This window comes from Phalaenopsis equestris, unplaced genomic scaffold, assembly GCF_001263595.1.
Source record: "Phalaenopsis equestris unplaced genomic scaffold, ASM126359v1 Scaffold000036, whole genome shotgun sequence".
NCBI classification, from domain to species: domain Eukaryota; kingdom Viridiplantae; phylum Streptophyta; class Magnoliopsida; order Asparagales; family Orchidaceae; genus Phalaenopsis; species Phalaenopsis equestris.
The window spans coordinates 2357738-2370404 of record NW_018164478.1 but is presented as its reverse complement, the minus strand read 5'-3'; the positions used below and the strand labels follow the sequence as shown (position 1 = coordinate 2370404).

The 12667-nt window shown below is 35.1% G+C and overlaps 2 protein-coding genes and 1 pseudogene across 2 annotated transcripts; 2 read left to right on the top strand and 1 right to left on the bottom strand.

Annotated features, from left to right (window-relative positions):
* Positions 1 to 2397: 2397 nt before the first annotated feature.
* Positions 2398 to 7339, top strand: LOC110018906 (CASP-like protein 4A3). Its single transcript, XM_020716386.1, has 3 exons — positions 2398 to 3304; positions 3598 to 3733; positions 6890 to 7339. Exons 1-3 carry the CDS (start codon positions 2517 to 2519, stop codon positions 7079 to 7081), a joined length of 1116 nt encoding a protein of 371 aa, XP_020572045.1. The 5' UTR covers positions 2398 to 2516; the 3' UTR covers positions 7082 to 7339.
* A 578-nt stretch (positions 7340 to 7917) lies between these two features.
* Positions 7918 to 8407, top strand: LOC110018865 (annotated as a pseudogene).
* A 2040-nt stretch (positions 8408 to 10447) lies between these two features.
* LOC110018863 (probable glycosyltransferase At5g03795) lies at positions 10448 to 12265 on the bottom strand. Its single transcript, XM_020716327.1, has 7 exons — positions 11813 to 12265; positions 11570 to 11617; positions 11410 to 11469; positions 11278 to 11319; positions 10961 to 11091; positions 10643 to 10728; positions 10448 to 10539 (listed from the first exon to the last, which is right to left on the bottom strand). The coding sequence occupies exons 1-7, from the start codon at positions 12074 to 12076 to the stop codon at positions 10526 to 10528; spliced, it is 645 nt and encodes a 214-aa protein (XP_020571986.1). The 5' UTR covers positions 12077 to 12265; the 3' UTR covers positions 10448 to 10525.
* Positions 12266 to 12667: the final 402 nt, after the last annotated feature.

Sequence of the window (12667 nt, the reverse complement as noted above, 5' to 3'; positions counted from 1 at the left end):
CGGGCAAAACCCACACCAAAAATAGTGCCGACATGCGTGAGTAGATGCTTTAAGGCCAACATAAAGTGGAGGACTCTATAGCACGCATGGCGGAGACCTTCGTAGATAGTTGGGGCAAGCAATCAATGACATCAGTGCAGGAGTAGGATGATGGCGATGATAAGTAGTTTTTTATATTTTATTGTATTTGTAAGCACTATGTTAAACATTTGTTATGGAATTTTTTAGATTAAGTTTACTATTCTTATTTGGGACCATTTGTGACAGTATTTTTCTTGTATTAATGATATTATTTAGAGATTTGATATGTGATATGACTATGCTTAATATGATCAATGATGTGTAATGTGTTTTGGTGCATATTGTGAAAATGTAATTGATATTTTTAATTTTTTTCTATGTTACACAGTTTTGCATCGAACTTGCGTCTGTTTTCGGATGCAAAATTTGACGTTAATCCGACGCTAAAGTCATCATAGGATATTTTTAGTTGCAAATTTCGATGCACGTTACGTGAAAACAAATCCTATGCCAATACAACACAATAACCGACGCAAATAATTTGCGTCAGAATATTTCGGCATAAATTGAAATAAAATTACTAACGCTTAACGTCGGGAAAAATCAAATGAAAATCAAACACAATCTGACACTAACCTTTAAATTTCGTTGAATTTCCATCTGAATTGTCCAACACAAATATGCTAAATTTCTGACCATATTGTACTATCTCCCTTATAAATAAGGAGATCTTCCTATGAATAAGGGATAACCAAATCAGCCAAAAATTTCAAAAAAAGCTCTACGCGATTGATACAGTTTATTATTCATCGCGCACGTGTGCACACACACACACTCTCTCCTTTGTTTATGCTTTATTCCTTAGAGTGTGATTCGAGAACAAATCTTGATTTAACAATAAATATATAATAAAGATACGTGTCGTGCAGTCCATATTTTGGATATATTTGCTAAAATCATAAAGTTATCGATTTGCATTAATCTACATAGTTTGGAGAGGTTTTAAAGAAAAAGAAAAAAAAAAAGATTCCTTAATTCTCCAAATTTCTTGAGAGTCAGAGGATGAAGGCTTTGCTTCTTACTGTTTGCCACAATCATCCTCCGAAAACTAAAGTGATGGCTGTTGGAATTTATGATTTACTTTGGCCTTAAGTTTGTTACTTCGTGAGTACTCAAACAATAGGATATGTTCCTTTATGTAAGAAACCTTCTTACCCCAATATTCCATTTTTCAATCAAGGCCACACAGTTCGCTAGAGTGTTGTAATTATTTCAGTTCTAATATTTTATTAAAATTATAGGATAATTCAATATCAATTATTATTTTTATTTAAAATAGCTCAGTTAGGTTCATGCAAATATATATGTAAGGAAAATTTACGTGCATACCACACAACGCTAATGTATTTACATATCTAATACCTAAATTTCAATTTTTACATGCATGTCACTTTACCTGTGCATGTGTCGAATCTTTTTAGGATATATGTCATCTATTATCTGTAATTTCATACAACTCGGAAGAGACTCGTGTACGTGCAAAAAGAGGACAGACGTCTGGAAGAATGGAAGAGATGATTGGAGGGTGGGGGGAAGAAATGGATCGAATGAGAGATATATGGTCTTCTTTTTATGTTCCGCTACTCGAATACAAAGAGAAGAGAAAATTAAGTTATAATGAAATGGATCGAATGAGAGATATATGGTCTTCTTTTTATGTTCCGCTACTCGAATACAAAGAGAAGAGAAAATTAAGTTATAATTCGTATAATATGAAGTCTGTCTATAATGTCCGGATAATAAGATAACTATATGAATGTCAGATAGCTCATAAAAGATTATGGGCGCACGTCGATCTTTACTTCAGACATTTGTCAAATCCAGAGGGTCATCAACTAGGCGAACCTGGTGAACAAATTTGACGGACGCCCCTGGCTCAAGGAAAACAATTTACGACACTTCGATACATTAAAGTAGATGGATGAATAAATCACTTTGTTATACTCGCGCTGACACCATCAACAACTTTGTGTATGCTCGAGTAACACAAGTGTTTGAAAAAAAAATATGCTTTTTAATTTTGTAAGTTAAAAAAACAAAGAACTTGGGAGTCTCAAATGACTTCCAAGTTTGAATATTTTATCTTCATTATTTTTAGTTTTAAAATAAGAGAATAAATATTTACTTATGTGATTTGAATTTTCAAATTATGTAAATATAACAACTTTAAAACAAATTTTATTTCTCTATTTTCCTAATAATGAAAAATATTTCGGTCAAATACTTTATCTATAAATAAATATAATGTTTTATAAAGCTAAAGCAAAATAAAAGCCGCCTTATACTTTTCTCTCAAAATTTAAAAGCGCGCAACAGAATCTCTTTCAGGTGGACCCAAAGCATACCTTTTTTCCGTTTTTCTTCCGTTCAAAACCCACACAGCTTCGTCGTGGAAGCCAGCCAGAGCGAGACAGAGAGAGAAGGAGACCCAAGCAATGAGCAAATCCCCAAACCAATCGCAGCCCCGGCAAGAGAACGAACGCCGGCCGCCGCCTCAACAAGCGGCCGCGTCTGCTTCTCGAACTCCTATGCAGAAGATCAACTCCAGCGCAAAAGAACCCTACTTAACAAAGGCGTTTGGATTCTCTCGCCATTCCCTCTCACGCGATCCAGAGGACCCGATTCTACCGCTCCCAACCGACGATGTATTTGAATCACCGGCGGCGAATTCCCCCCATCGTTCGTCGAAGGAGAGCTCTCTCGACTCCCCAATCCGATCCCCTGTGCGACGATCGGAGAAACAGGTACCAGTACCGATTCCACAGATAAACAGAGAGGCATCCTTTCCGGATTCACCTTTCCGATCCCCGATATGGGAAGCGGAAAACACCTCTCCTCCTGCTTCGCAGCGGCCATTGTCCACTCAAAACAAGAAGACATCGAAATCAGCGGAAGCAGATGAGACGGTAATTGTTACGCATCATCAATCGGTACCCGAACATCCCGGAAGCCCGATGTTGCAGTCAGATGGATCGCCGGAGAAAACAGCGTTGGCCAACAGGATGGCGGCGCCGGCGGCGACGATGGCGACGAAGATGAGCCGGGGTGGGGTGAATGATATGAGTATGAAATCCGGAATTATACGATCGGCAGCTATGAGGAAGGCTGAGTTCGGGCTTAGGGTTTTGGAGGTGATCCTCTGCTTGGTCTCGTTCTCGGTGATGGCGGCCGATAAAACCACCGGTTGGGCCGGCGACTCGTTCGACCGCTACCAAGAATTCCGGTTGGTTTTGGTTTACGGTTTGGGTCTATATTATTTTGTGAAATATTTGCCTACATAAAATGTACGCCTGCGTACATCAGAGGTTATTCTGGGGGTACAGGAGAGTTATATTCGGGTTATACCGGAGGTTACAAGGGGGTATAACCCAGATATAACCCCATTGTACCCCTGAATAACCTCTGATGTACGCAGCGCTGCGTACATCTTATGTACACAAATATTTCTCCTATATTTTTGGCCGGAAAGGTTTAAACATGTTGAAATTTGTATTTTTTATTTATTTTTGTTTGCAGGTATTGTTTGTCAGTGAATGTTATAGGGTTTGTGTACTCGGGGTTTCAAGTGTACGCCCAATTTCACCGCAGGATGATGAAGAGACGCATCATAGACCGTCCATTGAGTGACTATTTCGATTTCTCCATGGATCAGGTGAGTGCAAATGTTGAGATTCTTTTCTCTTAAATTTAAATTTTGTCTTCTATTAGAACATTTAGGACGAACTACTATACTAGGGGATTTTCACTCAAAGTCTTCACTAGTGGCCAGTGGGTGACTAAACTAAAAAAAAATAAAATAAAATGTTATATTTAAGTTTGGAAATGTTGTATTTAAAGTTTAGGTGATTAAAATATTATATTCAACATTTGAGTGGCAGGTATATAAGAAAACCCATGTATATTATTGGCTTAATATTGTTGAAAATATGAGAATTATTATAGCAATGACCTAAGCTAGAAGTTTGTTGTTGTTATTGTTGTTTTTATATTGGCCCGATTCTTCAATTATTGTCTAGAATAATTTTTTTGAGTTTTAAAGTGCAACTAATAAGTTTATGATTCATTCTTTTTTCTTAAATGCAAATTTTTTAACTAATCAATTTTTATATGCTATAAAAATTATTTAAACATCTTATATTAATGTAATGGTTTTGAAAAGTTAACTTGACTTTAAGATATTTTATATTATCTTTTAAGGATCTTTAATAATCTCCTTGTCTTCAAAATGATTTACTGTTTTCACTATATATAGAATCTAGCAAGCAAAGTTTTGATTTTTTACGAGTGATGCTTTCAATTGAGATTTAACTATTTAAACTAAGGAGGGTGAAAAATATGAGTATAAACTAGCCAAACAAAGAGAAAAAAAAAATAAAGATTTAACTCAAGTAAAGTGTATTAAAGATGAAAATCAAAAGATGTTTTTCTTAGAAAAAATATTCAACATAGGTGGGTGAGTTATTTTGATAAACTATTTAATGAAGTTTCTGAAAAATACGATCGACCTTAGTGTTCTTAATATCGTTAAAAATAATAAAACGTTTCATTTTTACTGCTGCTTTAGTAAAAAAAAGTTGATGAGGCATTAAAGAAAACAAAGGGTGGAAAGTCTGTAAGACCTGATGATATTCCAATTGGAGTATGAAAATATTTAGAAGACTTTGGAGTTTCATAGCTTACTAAACTCTTTAATATTATTTTAAAAACTAAAAAGATGTCTAAAGAGTGGATGAGGAGTATTTTGGTCACCATTTTTAGGAATAAAGGGGATACACAAGATTGTGCAAATTATAGAGGAATTAAGTTGATGTCTCATACTTTAAAATTATGGGAGAGGGTAATTAAATATCGGTTAAGACGTATTACAAAAATTTCTCATAATCAATTTGGATTTATGTCGAGCAGGTCTACTATGAAAGCTATATATTTATTGAGAAGTTTGATGGAGAAGTTCAGAGATAATAGGGAGAATCTATATTTAATTTTTATTGATTTAGAAAAAGCTTATGATAAGGTCCCAAGAGATATCCTTTGGAGAGTTCTTGAGAGGAAATGTGTTGATAGGACTTATACTCAAGTCATTAAAGATATGTATACTAGAGATGTTACTTGTGTTCGAACTGAAGGAGGACTGACCAAATATTTTCCTATTTCTGTTGGATTACATCACGAATCGGATTTAAGCCCAAATCTTTTTGCTTTAGTTATGGATGGTCTTACTGGACATTTACAGAAGGATGTACCTTGGTGTATGCTTTTTGCTGATGATATCCTTCTCGTGGATAAGATGAGAGAAAAAACCTAGGAAAAACTTGAATTATGGAGGTCTACATTGGAGTCTAAAGGCCATCATTTGAGTAGAACTAAAACTGAATACATGGAGTGTGAATTTTGTAGTAGTAGCTCTAGTGATAGAAGTGTAACTTTGGGTGATCAAATTATTAAAAAGTGTGAACGATTTAAATATCTTGGGTCTGTTGTTCAAAGCGATAGTGATATAGATGGAGATGTTAATAGTAGAATTCAAGTTGGTTGGTTGAAGTGGAGGAATGCTTCAGACCTTTTGTGTGATAGAAATGTACCACTTAGATTGAAAGGAAAATTTTATAAGACGGTGGTAAGTCCTGCAATGCTTTATGGAGTTGAATGTTGGCTTTTAAAAGAGAAGCATAATACAAAGTTAAGTGTTGCCGAGATGAGAATGATTAGTTGGATGAGTGTCTTTACACTTAGAGACAAAATGCAAAATGAATATATCCATGATAGGGTTGGTCTAGCTCCTGTAATGGACAAAATTAGAGAAAATCGTCTTAGATGGTTTGATCACATTAAGCGTCGACCATCTGATGATCCGATTAGGAGAGTAGATGTTTTAGATTCGACTTATGTTAAGAAAGATAGAGGTAGACATCGGAAGACATGGGCTTATTGTATAAAAAAATGATAATAATTTATTAGAACTAAATGAAAATATGACACTAAATAGGATGCAATGGATAAAAAAGATTCATGTAGCCGACCCCAAGTAGTGGGATTAAGGCTTTGTTGTTGTTGATGCTTTCAATTGAGAGAAAGAGCAAATGTTTATTCATATCTTAATTTTATATGAAATGAAGTCTTTTATGTATTCTTCATGAATGTCAATATATTTTATCGTCTTTTAAAGTTTAATAAAAAATTTGATTTTTACACACGAACATAAAGTAGATTATGCTGGAGCATACGAAAAAAAATTGTATTTTATAAAGCGAGTAGGTAGCAATAGGCTTTGATTTTTACACGATCGTGAACTTAAGGTAGATTATGCTGGAGTATATGGAGCAGAGTATATTTTATAAAGCAAGTAGGCAACAATAGGCCCAATTTGAAAGGAGGCGCAAATAACATGAATGTCATCATCTTAGTCTAAAATTGCTATCGAACAGTTTTAATGTATGCATTGCTAAATTTCTAATATTACCGAAATAATCTTCTCTACTTACAGGGCTTAAAGCAAATGCATCAACCCTTTCTAGCCCCACAATGTCAAGTGCCTTGTGCACACCATAGATCCTTTACATTTTTCATTTTACATTTTAGTGACAACTATTTGCATGGTTAATATGTTGTGAAATTTGCAAACATGGTACACAATTCTTATTTATTTACATATCTCACGACTAAATTTTCACATTTACATACATAACAGTTTGGTATTTTAAACCTATGATTTATGAAGCTCATGGTATCACTTCAAAGCTCTTCGTTCCAAAATGAACTTTCTATTCTATGTGGTGATAAAACTGAAGCTTTTGCATGCATGTTTCAGGTTTTCGCTTACCTACTGATGTCAGCGTCGTCGGCCGCAGCTGCCCGTAACGACGATTGGATCACCATGTTTGGGAGTGATAAATTCACAGAAATGTTGAATGGTTCCATCGCCATGTCTTTCCTCGCTTTCATGGCTTTTGCATTAAGCTCCATAATTTCTGCTGACAAACTCTTCAGCTGGAATCCTTGAGACCACAGCAGTGCTTATGTTAAGGTTTTACAGTATGGTGTAAATTTCATATACACGTTTGATAAATGTTTATAGTTTTTTTCTTGTCTTGAGAAATTTACATTCCTGTCATGCAAGAAAGAGTTATTAACAGGGAGTGTGTATTATTTTGCCATTGCCATTTCTTAGCAGGTGTAACTAAGTAACAGAATTGTTTAGGCTGGCAATATGTATTTGTTTATTTTTTTGCAAGATAAATAAAGTGCAAGTAAATGTTGAAGGCTGAATTACATATATTCCTATATATATATATATATATATATCAGCTTTAATCATTTTGCAACATATTTTACTTCTGCAAAATCATGGAATGCCAACATATTGCCTTGTTTATAGAGCTCTAGGTGGAATTAGTGAAACTTTATTTATCGAGTATTGGGGGTAATTAATGTTGAAATATAAATCATTTTGATCAGACGGTCCGGAAAGATTTCCTCGATCAAACTTCATTTTAATGAACATTTGAGTGTCTTAATGATGTCAAAATTTAGTTAACTTAGACTTGTTGGATTCGTCTTGTTGACACTCGATTCAATTATGAGCTTACAAAGTATGACATTTGTTCGAAAAACTTCAAAGAGTGGCTCCATGACTTGATCTGAGATTGATTGGACTTGATTTTGATCATTTTGATACTATTGAGTTTGTCTCATAGAGTCGGTCAGTTTGATTATAAATTTGTTGAAATCGAAACTCTGGATAAAACATTATTTGCTCAAGAGGTTGCTTTGAAATCAGTGACATATCTCGAGATTCGTGAAGAATGATAGAAATAATTCAAAAATTTTATGCTTCTACTTCTAAAAAAATACATACAAAATTTTCCAAATTCAAACTAAAACTTCATCAAAATACTCTGACCCAACCTCTCTAAAATTTTAGCAGAAGTTGCAAATCAATCAAATCAAATACTTTCAAAAGACATTCTCACAACGGATTCGGAATCTGATGATTCTGATTCAACCTGCTCGACCAAATGGAATGAAGAATAAAATGAAACAGATCGTACTTCTCAGGCTTCGCATGCCACAGAAAGTGCTTCTGCACCCTCTTAACGCATTCCTACCTTCTGAAAGGAATCGCCAACAATATCTTCTTCAAATCAGCCATATCCTTCTCCGCAACCACCACCGAGAATGCGCTCCAGTTTAGAACCTCTTCAAATGGAAGCACAAAATTGTCCGCAATGATCACCGGGACGCACTCATAATAAATCGCCTCCACAATTCGGGGACTGTTCACTTCATACCCCATGGGGCAGATGCAGAACCTGCTCGATTTCATGTGATCGACATAGGACATGTTTCTGGAGATCCTAGTCGGGAGGCGGCGGAAGATCCTCAGATCTCCGTCGGTGTTGTTGCCCCAGAGCTTCTCGAGCGTCGGACGGACTCGACCGTGCATCAGGCCGGCGTAGAAGGCGAGAATAGGGCGTTGGGAGACTCGTTTCCCTCCGATGTATCTGAGAGGTCTCTTTGGGATTTTGATTGTGGTTTCGGGGAGGGAGACGTCCTTCCCGCGAATGAAGATTCCTTCGGAAGTGTCTGCGTTGCACAAGGCTTTGATGGTGTTCTTGCACAGTTCCGCGTGCATTGTTGTGCTGTAGGGACCCTGGAAGGAAATTTGAGAAATACATTTACATACATAGCACACAATTCTTATGTATTTGCATATCTAACACTTAAACTTAATCTTTAATATCACATCTAAAATATAATTTTTATTTTGTTCTTTAGAAGAGAAATACACATTTTCATACATAGATTTATGATACAAACATGTAAATGTAAACTGGATAGATATGTGAATACGTAAGAATTGTGGGGTATGTAAATAAATTTTTCTTTATCTTATCTACATGCCATATTCAAAAGAGTGAGTAATGGTCTCTATGATTTTAGTTACATTGTGGTATTATGATTTAAAAGCACTATTAAGTGGATTATCCTTGAATGACTGAAACTTCAGATAAAGTAGAGCTGTAGATAAGAGATTGAACTCAGAAACTCTTTTAAATGCTAGTAAAATTTTACCAATATTTGGACTCGTTTAGTCAAATTTTAATAATCTCATTTGTAAATCTGAAATCATTCTGAAAGGATTTCAAGCCCTATACTTCTCCTGGAAACTCAACTCAGATAAAGTTTAATTTATTATGACTCAACTAAGAAATATGATAGTTTCTATGCTGGGTTCTTACTTTTTATTAGAGAAATATATTCTACATGAAAAATGAGCTTTAAAGGGAAGCCTGTTCAAGCTTTATTGTTAACTTGGTCTAGCCCAAAAACAAATGAAATGATCTTATTCCATCTCGAGTAGCCGGCCCATTTGACGCCCATACGTGCATCTCTCTCTCTCTCTCTTTCGTATGAAAATTATTATGTACGCAGTTGATTTACATGTGAATACTGCTGGTGTGTACAATATTGTACAACAAAATTGTGTATACACCGTTGTACATGTAGTTTATATGCATATGAACTTCGTACATAATATTCTCTCATTTTGCATCCAAATTTTCAATAGTGTTGTACTATCGTGGCATTTAATATAATGAAACACATATTTCCAGCTACATAGAAAAGACAGTTTATTTGGCTGTGAGGCTTATGCAAAAGCTAAATCTTAAAGTAGTGACAAACTTTTTGGTTAGTGAAATAGATAAATTTGTCGTTAGTTAGCTGGCATAAGCTGAGAAAATTGTTTGGTTGCATTGTAGTCTTAGCCCATTTGCTTAGCCCATCATATCATCCTAATTTATGGTAAGACAATAATTATCCTTAATAAATATTATGCAAACCTTAATTGATTGCAGTCATCTTTAAGTCCTGTATATCAGAATAATTTAAATCAAAAGCATTACTAATCACAGTTAAGTCTTGATTACTATAGCTAATTAAACAATTAAATGATTAACCCATGGCTAATTATTATGCTAGTAATACAATTTTAATGATTAAAAAAACATAAGTAGTCCTTAATAAATTTTCTTAAATAATCCAGTATTAACATTCCGTTAATTAGGCATTCTTATTTCTTCGGAATCATAGTTAATACATATAAGAAATTAATGAATATAGTTAAAGCTATAATTAATCTTGAATTTATCTCAATGACTCATTACCTTTATATTATTATTATCAGCACGTGAATTAATTAACATTTATTATATTCTAGATTTTGATAATTGTCTAATATAGACTGATAAATTGATAAAGAAGCGCTCGTAATAGAGAAAATGAAGTAGGAAACATACCCAATCATGGCAAGCAACTAAAAAATGATCTGCTCCTCTTCTTCGATTCCAGAAGGGGTATTTAGAAGAAATATTGTTCACATAATCCCTTAAGAATATTGCTAATGGCTTTATATTATGAGATCCAGGTGCATAAAGAGCATCCCTTAATTGGCGTGAACTGTAAGGCAGGTAGAAAAGGTGAGCCTTTTTTGGATCTGTGACAGTAAATACTCTGCTCTCCTCCATTAACTTCATAAACCATCCTTCAGAGGCATATATACCTTGAAGCTGTGGAGTATGAAAAATAGGCCTTGGTCCATCTGGATAGATGTAGACTTTAAGTACTTTCTCCATGAGTTCATAGCTCCTGGAAACACCATTTGATCATTTTAAGTTTTGAAAAAGATAAAAAGGATGATACTGAATTGCAGATTGTTCTGTAATTTCTAACTTTTCATTACTTTACTGAAGGATTTTAAGCTATTTTGTGTCATTTAAAATGTACAGATGTTCAGGTTATCTGTATTCTTGAGGCCCGCAACTATAGGTAAACATAAATTAATGAAATTCAAATTGTGAAAAAATTGAGGAGATTTTACCTTTTGAAAACAGATAGATTTCTGAAAACAGGAGCATAGAGGTCAGGATCATCAGCAACAAGAGGAGCATTCTCGATTTCTCTCTTTGCAAACAGAAGTGCCTCCTCAGGCGGCAGGGCCCAAAAAGGCACCTGTAAAAACCTTTAGTAGAACTTCAAATAAATGAAATCCAAACTTATAGGTAAGGAATATACAAATGAGAGAAAACAAATTGTTGTTTTCTGTAAAAAAAATGGTGATCAATCCAATTCCCCTCAGAATAAATAAAAAACTTATAATTCATCTTCGATAAAAGGTACGATTGAGAGCAGATTTACCTTCCGATCACCGGTATGCGGTTTAGCCATCTTCCTATGCTTCTGATCAGATGAAGAATCATTTAAATTGGTATAGTTATTGAGATAATCTCTTTCATGAATCCAATCTGTTGAAATAAACTAATTACTAACCTCCCGCCTGGAAGAAATGGGAAGATCACTGCCACCGGAAATCACTTTCTTCACGTGCGTCTTCGAACAACAATTCATTCAAATTTGTATCAATGAAGCGATATTTTTCATCACTTTTAATACGCAATTAATGACATGGAAATTCAAATTTAGCACCAACCTCTGACCTGGTTGAGTCTGACATCTTCTTGTTGGCATCAATTCTCGTCTGCAACATTTAAAAGACATATAAATCAAATCATCAAATCCTACTATTTCTGATGAACTCGTCTCTTTGAGTTACAATAACATCCAGAACAGAATAAAGCAACCCTAAGATGCATTCCTAAATAAGAACAAATAAAAATTCTAGTTATCATTCATCCAAAATTAAAATCAAGAAATCGAAAATTCTGGTACAAACTTCGAGATTCGCAATCAAGGCGGAATTCCTTGCGTCGAGAGGGAAGATTATAGAATCACGGCGGGTTGAATTAGTTGCAGCAAAACTTGACGAGGGGGTTGGAATAGAAGCGACGAAGAAGGGAAGATGAGGAATCGTGCGGGTGAGAAAAGCGGTGAGGGTAGTTGCGATGAGAGCGACGGCGAGAATTAGTCGACACCAGTTTCTTGCTGGGCTGCGGCCGCGACGGAGGGCGGCGCCGGCGGTACGGTTGGGAACCGGCATCGGCGGTGAGGCCAAGCGTTGCCCGGAGAAGATGGCAAGAGTGAAGAAAAGGACGAGGAAAGCTTTAAGGATGAGGAGTGAGGAGAAGTTGGCTCGAGGAGGCGCGATTAGCACCTGTACCTTCGCGCCCCATTGCCGTTCGGGGACGAGCAGGAAGACGAAATTATTTGCATGTAGGCCCTTTTAATGTATATTTTTAGAAACTTACTCAATTATAATTGCATGTTGCGTGATTGCGTGACATCTACCGAAAATTAAAATTGGAAAACCCTCTTGCTAGCGCTTTCTTTTTATCCTCATTGGATGCACCACTAGAATATGTAGGTTTTATTTTTTTTTTATTATTTCTAAAATTTAATAAGATTTTAATTAATAAGAAATTACGTACATATCATATAATTTTTATACATTTACATATTTAACAGCAATAATTTTATATTTATATTTATATTATTTATATAGAAATTTATACTTGAAAATATGTATGTTTCATTTGTATAAAGTTAATAAGAGTAGGGGTGTAAACGAGCATAACACGAGCGAGCCCAGACTCAGCTCGTGTTCGTGTTCGTGTTTGGCTCGTTTGCTTAG